A 13,530-nucleotide genomic window follows, 5' to 3' on the forward strand; every position below is an offset into this window, starting at 1 on the left:
TTGAGCCATCCGTGTATCCCATTTTACAGTAATTGAGATTGGACTAGCAAATCATTAGCGAAGCAAAGGAAGATGATGGCTTTTTTTTTTTAAGAGAAGGCAGTAAAAATTCAATGCCCCAGAAGCGAGAGACGAAAGAGGATGTCACTGATGGGAAAAAGCAGGCCCCCAATACCTCAGCTCTGTCTGTGGGAAGAGGGGTGACTATTAGCAGTGACCTTGAGTGGGCAGATAGTGGGGCTCTTGTGGCCTAATATATCGGTGGTCATTGTGATCCGGACAGTTTCTGATGGTGTATGGTGTAGGGATGCTTCCCTGCCCAAGGCCACCCTGAGGCCAGGCAGCTTGGGGACATCTGTTGCCTGTTCTGCTTGGCTTGTGACTTAGAGGTGTCAGCTCCCTTATTCCCTTTCCTGTTGTCAACTCGGAAGATAATGAAATGCACCTCGTGAAAGGGGGAGTAAATAATGGTCGTATGTATTTTAAGTTAGTCAGCAGGTGAAGCGGCCCAGTGTGGCATTTGTTTATTTAAAACCCCCTTCACAGGGAGGATCTCAATTAATCCTTGACTTTTCTTTCTGTAAGATTCTAGGGGATAGCATGAATTCAGGGTTCCTCAGACACATCCTGGAGGGACCAAGCACGAGAATGGAGGGCCCAGGCTCAGTTGTGAAGAGCCAGTAAACAGTGTGCCCCACCCAGTCTTGCTGGTGCGGACTGAAATGAGGAAGGACATCAGAGCTCAAAAGGCCCATGAGGGAGGTTCCCCTTTGTGATTGGTGTGACGGGGAACAGGTGTGATGGCCAGATCCCATCCTAAGAGCTGAAAGGCGACTGGGCCTTGCTTTATCTCTCTCTACCTCCAGCATCTCCCAGGTCAGCTTTGCACAGAGTGCTGCTTAGAGAATGGAGGTTGAAATGATTTGATTGACAGAAGTTGTGATGAATGGCTATGTTACAAAGGAGATGGGGATGGTGGTGGTTGTTTTTTTTTTGTTTTTTTTTTTTTACTTTTCCCCCATTGATTCATGTGTGTAGACTGTCTCTGGCACAGAAAATTAAAGAGCAAAAAGCCCTGAAACTGAGTAACTTTGTTAACGCACAATGTCTCGGTTGACCTTCCTATCCCACTACTGCTGGCCTCCAGCCCTAGTACCTCCTGGGCTAATACAATCTTGAAAGGACCTGAACTGTACCAGTTAGTCCCTCTGTTACTACACTGTGGTGGACCCCTTCATTGACCAGCAGCCACTCTGCATCAGTGAGTAATTTTTAAGATCTATACTAGTATATGAATGTTTATATACAAATTTATGTACCAACATTTTAATATGTTTTCCATTGCTATAATTAAATACCTGAGACTGTGTGATTTATTAAGGCAGAAGTTATTGGTTTATGGTTCTGGAGTCTGGGAAGTCTGAGAGCATGTGACTAGCATCTTCTCAGCTTCCGGTGAGGATCTTGTGCTGTGCCGTAACCTGGTAGAAAAGGAGAAGAGAAATCGGGCAAATGCAGAGGTGACAACATGAAGTGTGGCCTCATTTTATAACACCTCACTCTCACTGGAAATGATCCTGCCCCAGAGGAGAGAGAACTCACTCCAGTGAGAATTATCCCAGAGATCTCTTAAGCCTAGGCACCTCTGATTAGTCCCACTACTTGGCAACACTGTTACAGTGGGGACCATATTTTGGCATGACTCTTAGAGAGGACAGCCACATCCCAACCATAGCAATGTGCTGTAGCTCATTTGCATGTTAAAGTTATTAATTATTTCCTTTTTTAATAGATAGAAATTATTGGTGGGTGTTGTAAAAATGGGTTTCCTCAGCCCAGTGGGTTTCCTTGAGCTGTCCCTGGGTACGTGGCCCTGAGTCTGAAGACTGTGGGGTTTATGGGATTCCTCTGAAGCTCCCACAGACAGGGCCTGAGGGCCCACCACAGTGTGGCCTCTGTCTCCTTCTGAAGGCCCACCTTCACCATTCTCCAGCCATGATGAACTTTCGGAGTTTCCAATGGGTTGTATCTGCTCTCGCCTGCTGTCACTGCAGCTTGGCTTCTCAGTGAGACCAACATTCACTCATCTTTTAGAACTCAGTTTGTGGATCTCATTTCCTGTGCTCCCTCTGGGCCCCAGTTATCAGCACCACCCTGCTCCATTCCCCAGCACTGGACCCCAAGTTGAGGCAGGTCCCTAACTTCTGTATTCCTTAATATTCCTGTGATTTCCCTCATGTCAGCTTTGATCACACCATGCAGTGACTGTTTGCCTTCCCAACAAGCATGTGAACTTCTGGAGGTTGGGAATGTGTTGTATTTTTCTCTCTCTGAACATCTTGAACAGTGGCTACAAAAAGAGGTGTTTAATAACCACTAGTTTAGTGAATAAGTGAACTTGCTTCCTTATTTAAATATTTACTTGCTGTCTGCACAGCATGTTGGGCCCTTTGCACTCAGCTGGTGGGATTTGAAAGTAGATGGGCATATTCCTGACCAGGTAGGGTAGCTAAGGAGACGAACACACAGCTGTATGAAAGGACAGGGAAATCGAGTGAGGGAAGGGAAGGGGAGCAGGAACTGAGCACCAGGCAACAGCTGTGATATATATACAGCTTGTTCATTTTGGCAACTGGTAAGCCCAATGAGATAGAATGGATCCCTATTTTGCAGATGAGGAAACTGAGGCTCAGGGTATTTAAATGCCTGAAGTTACATGACTGTCAGTGATTGGGTCAGGCAGGATTCCAACACAGTCCTTTGGATTGTCAGTTATTTTAAATTTTGCCACCTACTGATACATTTTTTTTGCAAAATCGGAGGTGAGGATTTTAGAAGGTTGTACGGAACTAGGGCCCCAAAGGTTGAAAACACTAATGGAATTATTTTAGGTTTCTACATTTTTTTTTGATACCCTAAGAGTTTACGTAATGAATTTTCATGGTGCTATAAATACTTAGTGAAACTATGTGATCCATTAGTTAAATGAAATGCTCCTAAGTATGCTATGTTGCTGTCACATAAATTCCTTTAATATTGTTAAAACCTGGTTATGACTTTTGTTAGCTTTGAGTTTGATTAAGAATCACATTTTGTTACCACCACTCTTGCCTTACTGAAGGCAGATTAATATCTGAATAGTAACACCTACCTTCTGGGACATAGGATTTTATTTTTCCAAACATGTTTTCATGTTTTCATTTATCCCCCTTCATTTAAAACCAACACATTATCCCATTATATCCCATTTCAGAGGCAAGTAAACTGATAAGTTGTATAACCAGTTTCATTCTAGATTTTACCCTAGAAAAGCCAGACCAATTGTTGTGTCATTAAGATCTCATTTTTTTTTTATTTAGTAAAAAAAAAAAAAAGGAAAATATGAGACTGGAGGTGTAGCTCAGTGGTAGAGCACACTTGCCTGTGTGTGTGAGACCCTGGGTTCAGTCCCCAGCCACACACCCACACACACAGCACACACACACACACACACACACACACACACAAAGGTAAATATATCTTGTGTATAAACTATTTAAAAAGGATTTGGGCTGCACTGTTTGACCCTATTTAAAACCATTACTACTGGTATTGCTCCCAGGGTTAGCGTTAGGCTTCCAGCATATGTTAAGGGACATAAGCACTCCCTGTTGGAATTTTGTGGACATTGCTTATTTTAACATCCCTGATACTACATAGTGTTAATTTCATGAAGGCCCAGAGGTGCTTTTCATTCTCCACTTCTTGTTCAAAGGGGGGAAGAAGTTTTATCTGTGTATGAACTTTGGGAAACCTGTTACTGGGGCTGGGGTTTTGGCTCAGTGGTAGAGCACTTGCCTGGCATGTGTGGGGCACTGGGTTCGATTCTCAGTGCCGCATACAAATAAATAAAGGTTCATCAACAACTAAGAAAAATATATTTTTTAAAAATTTTTTTAAAAAATTAGTGATCATTTTTCCCCTCTTTGCTTTGGCCTCTTGAAAACCCACAACTAAATGTATCGCCTATTTTCTACAACTGTATAGATTTCTCTGTGTCCCATCCTTCTGCCTTCATCTTTGCTTTCAGATCTTTATTTCCTTCCACTCCAGTTTCCTCATTTATTTATTTTGTTGTGATATCAAGACTGACTTTCTCTAAGACTACCTGTAAGCTGCCCAAAATTCTGAATTTTTTTTTCACAATGTGCGTTAAACTATAGCGATACAACATAATAAAGATGAATTCACAGGCCCGGCAAAGTCTCCTCTCTCTGATTTTTCTCTTTTCTTTATAGGGCTTTGGTGAGAGAGCCTGATTGGGTTGACGCTGAGGTCGCATAAGTTATGTGGCCTTCAGAATCTTAAAGCCAGAGATTCATGCAATGAATGCATTATTTTCTGGAAGATTTTGGTGGACCCAGGTCTGACCATGCTTTTGCTATAAGGATAGTGGTCCTTTGTTAATAGAGAAAGATGGAACTTCTCTGAACATCATTTTGCTCTTGTACCTTTCACATCCACAGCAGCTTTTAAGAAGTGCTGCCGTTAGGTTCCAGCCAAACCTGACTGTTTCCTATTTCCAGGTCCCTAATGTGCAGAATGAGGAAATGTTAGACCTTTTCCAGATTGGCTAGATCAGATCAGATAGCCCTTGATGTATTAAAAAAAAAAAAAAAAATTGATGGGTTAATGACAGTCCCAGGGATAGAAAGGGAGATAATTTGTGAAAGGCCTAGTTACTAAGGGTTATTCAGGGAACCTGCAGATGTGCAGTGGCACTTGGGCAGAGACATGAGTGACTTTAGGGGCACAGTTTAGAGAGAAGTTCAAAACGCAGGAAAAAAGGAGACCTATTCCAAGCAACTTTGGTCCAAAACCTTCTGCCAAGTCAGGCAGTCTGGACAGATATGGGGGTGAAGTTGAAATCTGTAATGAGAACTGACAGCCAAACACTAATTTTAACCTCAGGTAGCCTTGGAAATAGCATACTGACCAGGGAACTGGAATGAGTCTGCCCAGAGAACAACAGGCCGGCAGAAGTGGCTTAGTTGCACATGCCTGTGCTGTGGTTTGAGCTAGACTTTTAAAAATGTACGTATATTCAAAACTATTCCCAAATTACAGGAAAAAGATTAGGAATAAGAATATACCAAGAATTACCCCATGTCCTCACCTTTTGCTGATATTTTATCTCCTTTGATTTGCCATCCATATGTTTTACCTTTGTATACATACATATACACACACATATATGTGCAGGTACATGTGTCCATGTATATGATTTCTTTTTCATTAATCTTTCTTTTTCATTAAACTTTAATTTGGAAGTAATGCACACATATCTTGACCCTTTATTTCTAAATATTTAGTGTTATTTCCTAAGAACAGGTATATTTTCTTATAGAATAGCTATATTCTCTTATAGAACCATAGCAAAGTTATCAAGTCAAATAAATTTAAAATTAATGCAGTGAATTTTGCCTAATATTCATATTTTTCTATTGATCTAGGATTTCTTTGGTAGGGATTTCTCCAGTGGTAGAATTTGGTAGAATTTCTCCGATGTAGGATCCTGTACAGAGATTATTCAGCTGTTATAACTGTTTGGTTTCTTTTAATCTAAGCTATTTCCACAACCTTTCTTTGTCTTTTTTGTTATATTTTTGAAAAAATACAGCTTTCCCTCCCACCTGTTTTCAGATGCACAGTCTGATCAGCTTCCTGACCAGAAGGCTGCATGATGCGGCATGGTGATGTTGTGTTCTTCTCAGAGCATCACATGCTATCCATCTGTCCTTCTTTGTTGATGTTAATTTTGATAACCTAATCAAGGTGGTGTCCAATTTCTCTACTGTATAATTACAAATGTTTCCCTCAGAACTGCTAAAGAGTAAGTGGGAAGATGCTTCACAACCTGCAAATGGCCTCTTTCCCATCAGACATTTCCCCTGGATCTGGCATCTGCTGGTGATAGTTGCCTGACCAGCCTTTGCTCTGGTGGCCGTGTGTGCATGTGGATTTTACCATTCCAACACTCCCTCCTCCATGCTTACCTGGCAGCGCCCGCCCTACACAAGACAGCCTTCCCTTCCACCCCACTTGTTCACCTGACATACATTAACAGTATGAATTCATGGATTCCTGTGTTTCCAATGACCTATTTATTACCAACTTGAATTGTATTTCTGTTTAAATTGTCCCCATCAAGGTGGCTTCCATGTCCTTATGACATTTCCCAATCAGTTTTTGTTTTGAGCACTTCCTTACTTGTACATACCCCTGCTTTCTCCAAGAAGTCCTGGTTCCTTTATAGTAGAAACAATGCTCTTAGTAGTAGGAATCTCCTTGTAACTAGATTATCTTTGCCTCTGTGACAAAGATTTAGTTTGGCACACAGTTTCAGATTATGAAATATTTGTGGGTAAACACACACATGCACACATTGACATTCATCTACAAATGCATGTGTATCTTATATATAGGCAGATTAAATATAAATAAAATTAAGCATAAATACCCTCAAACTTCCAATTTCCAATCTCTCCCCATGCATTCCTTCCTGTCTTCCTCTTTCTATGATTTGACATCTCTTCTGCAGTAGTGAGAGCCTTGGATCCCAAGAACATCAGTGCGTGAACTCCTTTGTTCAGCCAGGAAGTATGGTTAGAATTGTTTCAGAATTGCTTAGCCCTTGACATTACAAATAACAAGCCTAAGGGGGGCACAATGGTTCACACCTATAATTCTAGTGACTCAGGAGGCTGAGATGGGAGAATTGCAAGTTGGAGGTAGCCTGGACAACTTAGCAAGACCCTGTCTCCAAAAATAAACAAACAGCCTAGGAATGTAGCTCAGTGGCAGAGGGTCCCTGTTTCAATCCCCAGTACTACTAGATAAAAATAAAGAAAAATAAAATAAAAGATTAAGCCTGCTCAGAAATACTCTGGATTTGTTTGCTACTCTTCCTATCAAAAGCCTGCCCAAGACTGAATATATGCAATCTAATTCTGGGTTCATAAGTTACTTGATTTGTTTTTCTCCCCAAGCCCCTCCCACAAATGTGCTTATGATGTTCATTTAACACACAACTGGGTTACTTTGTTTCAATCTCCTTTCAGGTTCAGGTTTTCCCCCACTTCCTATTCCTGTTACTATCATTTGATTTTTTTTCAGGTATATAGAATATTAATTTGTTCCCCAAAGTGAAAATTAATGCCCAAAACTGTATTCTGAGAAATATCACTGTCAGCTTTTTGTCTCTGTGTCAAAATACCTGAGAAAATCAACCTAAAGGATGGAAGATTTATTTTGGCACACAATGTCAGAGGTTTCAGTCCGTGGGTGGCTGGCTCCGTGGCTGTGGGCCTGTGGTAAAGCTGAACATCATGGTGGAAGGGCATGACAGAGCACATTAGGAAGGGGTTGGAGTTGAGAAGGTTCCTGAGGGCATGTCCCCAAGGATCTACTCTCTAAAACAAGGCCTCACCTCCTACATATTCCACACTTCCCAGTAGTCCATTCAAATCATGAAGCCACAGTGGAGCCTCTGACCATTACTGCATTGGGGACCAAGCCTTCAACCCATGAGAGTGGGGACATTCCATATCCAAATTATAACCATCACTCCCTGCCATATCCCTTCTACCTGCCACCCAGTTAGAGTACAACCCAGTATCTCTCCATGTAGAGATACTGGTTTCTGTCTCATTTGTCCTATGTTTCTTTTGTAACCATAAGCAGAATCACCTTTTTCTTTCTTATGCAAAAGGTAGCGTGCTGTCGATTGAGCCAGGTGGTTCAAGTGCACAAATCTCATTTCTCCTCCAGATCTCTCATACCTGGTGGGGGTATTCCCATTTTACTGATGAAGAAACTGAGACTGCTTGCCTGTACTATGGGAAACCTTTGAACCTTGTTGATAACTGGCCTGTTTTCTGTGCTTTGTAATTTGAAGGAAACTGTAAGAGGCCCCACATTGCAAAACATACAGGTAGGGGTGTGCAGTTTTTAATACATGCACTTGCTGCCACACAAAGCCAAAGTCCTGTTTCTGGAAAGATTACCTCCTCATCTGTTTTTTTTAGGGCTGCATTGTCCTTTTAAATTAGGATTTGCATGGTCCCTACTTTATCATGTAAAATTTATATCAAGCTGGGATAGATTGTGTTTCATTTTTTTATTAAAATTGAGATGAAATTCACATGACTTTAACCATTTTAAGGTGTTATTTATTGCATTTATTACAGATGATGTTGTACAGCCATCATCTTTTTCTATTTCCAAAACACTTTCCTCATCCCCAGTGCAGACCCGTACTGTATGGCCAGTGCCTATGTTGTCCCCACCCCTCATCTGTCTCCATGGAGTTACTCTGGTTTGGATGTTTCATAGAAATGGAATCATACCATACGCAGCCCTTTTTTTTTTGGCTAACTTCTTTTATTTGACCCTGTGATTCACAGTTCACCCATGTTGTAGCATGTGTCTGTACTGTATTTCTTCTTACAACTGAATAATATTCCATTGTATAGAAAGACCATCTTCTGCTTATTCCTTCATGCATTCATGTGCATCTGGGGGAGTCTGGGATGATGTTGAAATGAAGACTGGCTTGTGTTTTGCCCCGTACTTTACTACTTCCTAGCCATGTGACCTTGGACAAGCTCCTACACTGGCCTGTGTCTGTTTCCTCATTTGCTAAATGAATAAGATAATATCTGACTCTTCAAGGTGTTGCAAGACTTGAATCAGAAATGTCTGAAAGGCTCATAGCCGTGTACCTGGCAAAAAGAAGGCTCCCAGTAACCAGTGCCCTTAGGATCCTGTGAGAAGATTGGGTACGGGGAGAGAAAATTCAGATTTGTGTTATAGCACGGGTTTTAGTATATGATTGTTCTGTTCTAGCTGCTCCAACTTCCTTGCTTTGTTTTTTCCAGAAGGCATATCTGTTTTCTCTGCTTTGTGGCTTGGTGTTTTTAGCCCCCACCCCATTGCTGAACATGGAGTTTTACGTTTTAGAAGCAGCTCACTGGACAGAATGTGTCTGTAGTGGAATGTTACATAATTCACATTTAGATTTGAAGAGCTCATTATAAAAAACCTGACACACTTCAGGAATATTAAATTACTGCAGATTGTGTGGAGCAAAGAAACATTATTGAAGCATTTCAAAATTCTCGACGAGCCTGAATTTAACTGATAGGGTTTCACAGCTTTTAGTGGGGAAAAATGATTTGAGTTGTCACATGGTTTCTGGCCCTGGAGGACTTTAATCTCCTTAATTACAAAGAAATGAATTTCCTAAATAATTTGGAGTTACTTCACAGCTTTTGCTCAACCTCTTGCTTTTGGAAAATTAAAGGGGATTTTGGGGTCCACACCATGTATGCCCTCTGTACTGCAGCTTCCAGGTTTAAGTTTTTACTTAGAATGTACCAGTGTTTCTTTCCAGTATTAATACAGGCATGTACTTTAAAAATGTACAAGTAATGCTTAAAACACTTGAACACAGTCACACTTTGTCAGGCAAATGGCTATAGATGTACCCATGGAATATGGGGAAGTGTTATATTGTGGGTTTTAAAGTTGAAGGGGAGAAAAATGGCCCAAATTCAATCCATTTTTATATACTGACTTTTAAGAAAATTATTTTATATTCTTAAAATCATATTTTTATAAATTTATATATTGGCTTTTATGAAATTACATAAAATCCATGCATTTCAGCTCCTTTCTGTATTAATTAAAATACCTACTATGTACAGACAGGACTAGCATGATGGAAAGATCTTAGATTCTATCACTTCTGACATTTTTTTTTTTTCCTCAGAAAGCAAACTTAACCTGTCTTTGTTTCTTCCTTTCTTAAGTTCACAGGTGACATTGGTCACATACCAGCCATGTAGCCTTGAGCAAGCAACACAGGAAACTCATCCTTAATATTACGCTCTTGCCAGCAGTATGCCAAGCAGGCTTTTGGTGGTGGCAAATATGTCATCCCACCTATTTTCCACAACAGCTCCGTGCATTTGACATTATCAGTCCATTGTACAGATGAAGAAATGGAGGCAGGAGTGTTTGAAAAACTTCCTCAATATCAGACAGCTAGCTCACAGTTGGAAGTATGAACTTGGCCAAAAATCAGGTCATGACATAAGTAGGGAGTGATTCCATTTTAACAGAGGCATCAGAAAATCTTACTGTCTACTACAATTTCTCTTTGAACTGAACCATCAGGGGCCTGTTGAATGTCAAGGTAGACTTGAGAAAGGAGATTCCATAGAAAGCAGCACAAAAAAGATATGGGAAGATGGGAAAAGGTTCCACTTCCTCTTAGCCTGGTGCTTCCTTTCATTAATTTGCTTGCTGAGGTCAAGCCTCCTTGCATTTGTCTGTGCTGATTCTTCTGTCCATTGAGAGCTTGCTGGGCCTTTCCCATATCCATTTGCCTGAATCCTTGTTTTACAGGGTCCTGCAGAGAAGGGCTTATGCTCTGTGCAGCTTTATTGACCTTTCCGAGCAAAGGTGAATGCTTGCTCCTTTGGGCCCTAACGTGCCTGGTTATTTATGCCTGTTCAGCATATTGTGGTACCTTATATGGCTGACATCTCTGTGAGACTGAGCTTCTTTGTGGATAGGAATTAGGCTTTGACAATGTCTTCTAGGCCAATGTGTTAGCACAGTGAATGTCTGTTTACATGAAGGAGCCAGTAGTTATGCCTGGCTCATAGTAGGTCCTAGTAACTATTTGCCACAATAAAATGGTAAATATTAATAAACTTGGTTATGTCCATATATGGCCATGCCATCTCCCAAGGGATATTGACTTTGGGGAGGAGGAGGTGGGAGGGCGGGGTTACAAAACGGTACAGACAGAAGATGGCACAGATGTAGCAAGCATTCTCATTTTCTATATAGGATTTCATGGACCCCCCTATGAAGATAATTTTATGTTTTTCTTAGTTGTAATCTTAAATCCTTTAACTCAAGTGCTTTCATCGAAGACTGTTGTCCTTTAAAAAAAAAAAAACTCATTAAAACAAAAATCCAAATCAGGTATCTTTGCATAAGATGGAAATTTCCTCATATTTAAGCTTTACTGTAATATTATGTGGCTTTTATATTAGACCTTCTAGTTAAGCCATCTTTAATTGTCATGATTAAGAGGTTTAGGTCATTATTCTTTCTGAGCTGAAACTGGCATTCAAGGTCAGCTCTCTTAGATTAAGCAGTTCTCATTCTGTAGAATAAGCTAAGAATTGGATGCACAATTTGAAGATCCATTCCTCTATTTCTAGTAGCTTTTTGTTAATATTCATCAAAAGCAGATGACTGGTAAAATGTTTATGTTCAGTGGAGCTCTCAGATATAACTATCAGATAGGTAGTCCCTGGGAAAGACTATTGAAAACCAGAATACATTTATTCAATTTAATTGCAATCGAATGAGATAATGTATGTGAAGCAGAAACAGAGCACATAGTATCTAGTAAGTGCACAGTAAATACCAGCTATAATTGAAGTGGCCACATTATCATAATTATCATGATTCTCCTCCCAGCGGTGTCTGAACTGAATAGTACCTAGTGTCATGTAATGCATATTTATCAGAGAATGAATGAATGAAATGTGCATCCGCCCACTCCTTTTCTTTCACTCCCCCATTAAATGCTTGTCTGCTCTTATAGCTGGGGGGAAAGCTGACAAAAATTGGCTTGCTGGGAAGTTTCTCAGTCCCATTTGTCACCTTACCCTTGGAGCCCAATTGCATGTCAACTTCATGTCCTCTCTGAGGCCTACCAGTGAGGGACGGACTGGAGGTCACTCCCCTCTGATCTGCCTTAGCTGCCCAGGCTCAGATCAAGCTTGGCTGATGGATGGGTGCCCCATCATTGGAAACGACTCCACAGGGCTGTATTTTTGGGTAGCATGTAGTGCTTGACAATAAGGAAAATGGGAAACAAAGAGTTGCATTTTTGTCCCGTGTGAAAATCAGTTTCACAAATCTATTTTGAGTTACCTAGGTTGAGAAGAGCCTTGCAGATAAGCTGTTTGTGTGCCTTGCTGTATAAATCCTATGCATTCCAGAAGTTTGTATGTGAAGAACAAGAATTTCTTGTTTTTTTAAGTTTGCCATTCATCACCCCTCACCCTGCCCAATTTCTGTTTAATTTCAAAAGGAGGATTGTTCTGAATGTTCTCTTGCCTTGATTTACAGCACTCCCAAAGAGTGAATGACGTGTGCAGCTCGGGGTGCCGTTTCTGAAGGGAGGAGCCTTTCTCTTGGAGAGGAGTCCTCGATGAGCCTGGCCGAGGCCCGGGATCTGTGTGAAGTGGACTAAGGATTAAGTAGGATGTCAACTGAGACAGAACTTCAAGTAGCTGTGAAAACCAGCGCCAAGAAAGACTCCAGAAAGAAAGGTAGGGCCAAATTTGCTCCCTTCTTTGGGGTTACTTTTCTGTGTAGGAATGAGGATTTTATCTCCGGAATGAGACAAACCAGTATTTTTAAGATTATTGTTTTTTAAGTTATTTGCTATTTTCTGTACTCATCATATTTCACTGGCTTCCCATTATTCTCCAGGTAAAATCTGAAGTTCTTTTACAGGGTCTCCAAAGCCCTTCCAGATGTGCCTTCTACCCATCCCTCCAGCAGCGTCTCTCCCTAACTCTCCCTAGCTCCCAGATCTGTTCACCCTGCAGGCGTTCTGCCTATTGGAGTTCACCATTGGGTATGCCAGTGATTCTCCGAGGCGGCAACGGAGTCTGCTGGAGGGCTTATTAATGTGCAGATTGCTGAGTTCCATCCCCAGAGTTTCCAGTCCTATTAAGTCTGGGGTAGCCTAAGACTTTGTATTTTCTAGCCAGTTCCCAGGTGATGCTGGTCCTGCCGGTCCAGAATCCACACTTTGAGAACCACTGGACTATTGCCAGAAATCCTCTTGCACATCACTTTTTCTGCATTACTCATTCTCCAGGTTGAGACTAGGGGAGGCTCCTGAGACAGCCTTTCCTTCCAGTTTAAGTTCCTTGCTCTCTTTTGTTCTGTTTCTGTAGCACTTTGTTTATATCTGGCTTTATTAGAAATGTGCTCTGTTTGTGAGTCACCTGTATTGTGATCTGCTTCAGAGCTGGACCTCTTTTCACCTTTGATTGCCAACATATAGAGGTGCTTGACAAACAGGGGGCACAAAGCTAGCTGGGAATGGAAGACTGACATGCCTGGAGTGAGAGAATAGCAATCCTATCACTTTCCATGATTTGGGGACATGGCTTTATGACCATGCCTTTCAGTAGGTTGGTCCTCCTGTTGTAATTAGAAGTAAGCTACTTCTGTGTGTGTGTGTGTGTGTGTGTGTGTGTGTGTGTGCGCATGTGTGTGTGTTTCTTCCTGTGGTTTCAGCACTTCCTTTCTAGGTCTTCTCAGTTGCATGGAAGGGGATTCAAAGAGTTCTCTTTCATATCTAGAAATCTGTCCATGTGCATTTGCAAACCAGGACCCTTCACCTCTTCCTATAGATGACGATTTGTTCAAGACATAACTATGCCT

General features: G+C 41.2%; 1 protein-coding gene across 3 annotated transcripts in view; it reads left to right on the forward strand.

Annotated features, from left to right (window-relative positions):
• Dab1 (DAB adaptor protein 1) overlaps positions 1-13,530 on the forward strand; it is an 872,128-nt gene that overhangs the window by 581,276 nt on the left and 277,322 nt on the right. For all 3 annotated transcript variants that reach the window (XM_047566521.1, XM_047566531.1, XM_047566538.1), the window contains exon 4: positions 12,199-12,401. In XM_047566521.1, the coding sequence (XP_047422477.1) occupies positions 12,335-12,401 (67 nt within the window). In that variant the 5' untranslated portion in view covers positions 12,199-12,334. The remainder of the gene's footprint in view (positions 1-12,198; positions 12,402-13,530) is intronic.

This window comes from Sciurus carolinensis, chromosome 1 (genome assembly GCF_902686445.1).
Source record: "Sciurus carolinensis chromosome 1, mSciCar1.2, whole genome shotgun sequence".
Lineage (NCBI taxonomy): Eukaryota > Metazoa > Chordata > Mammalia > Rodentia > Sciuridae > Sciurus > Sciurus carolinensis.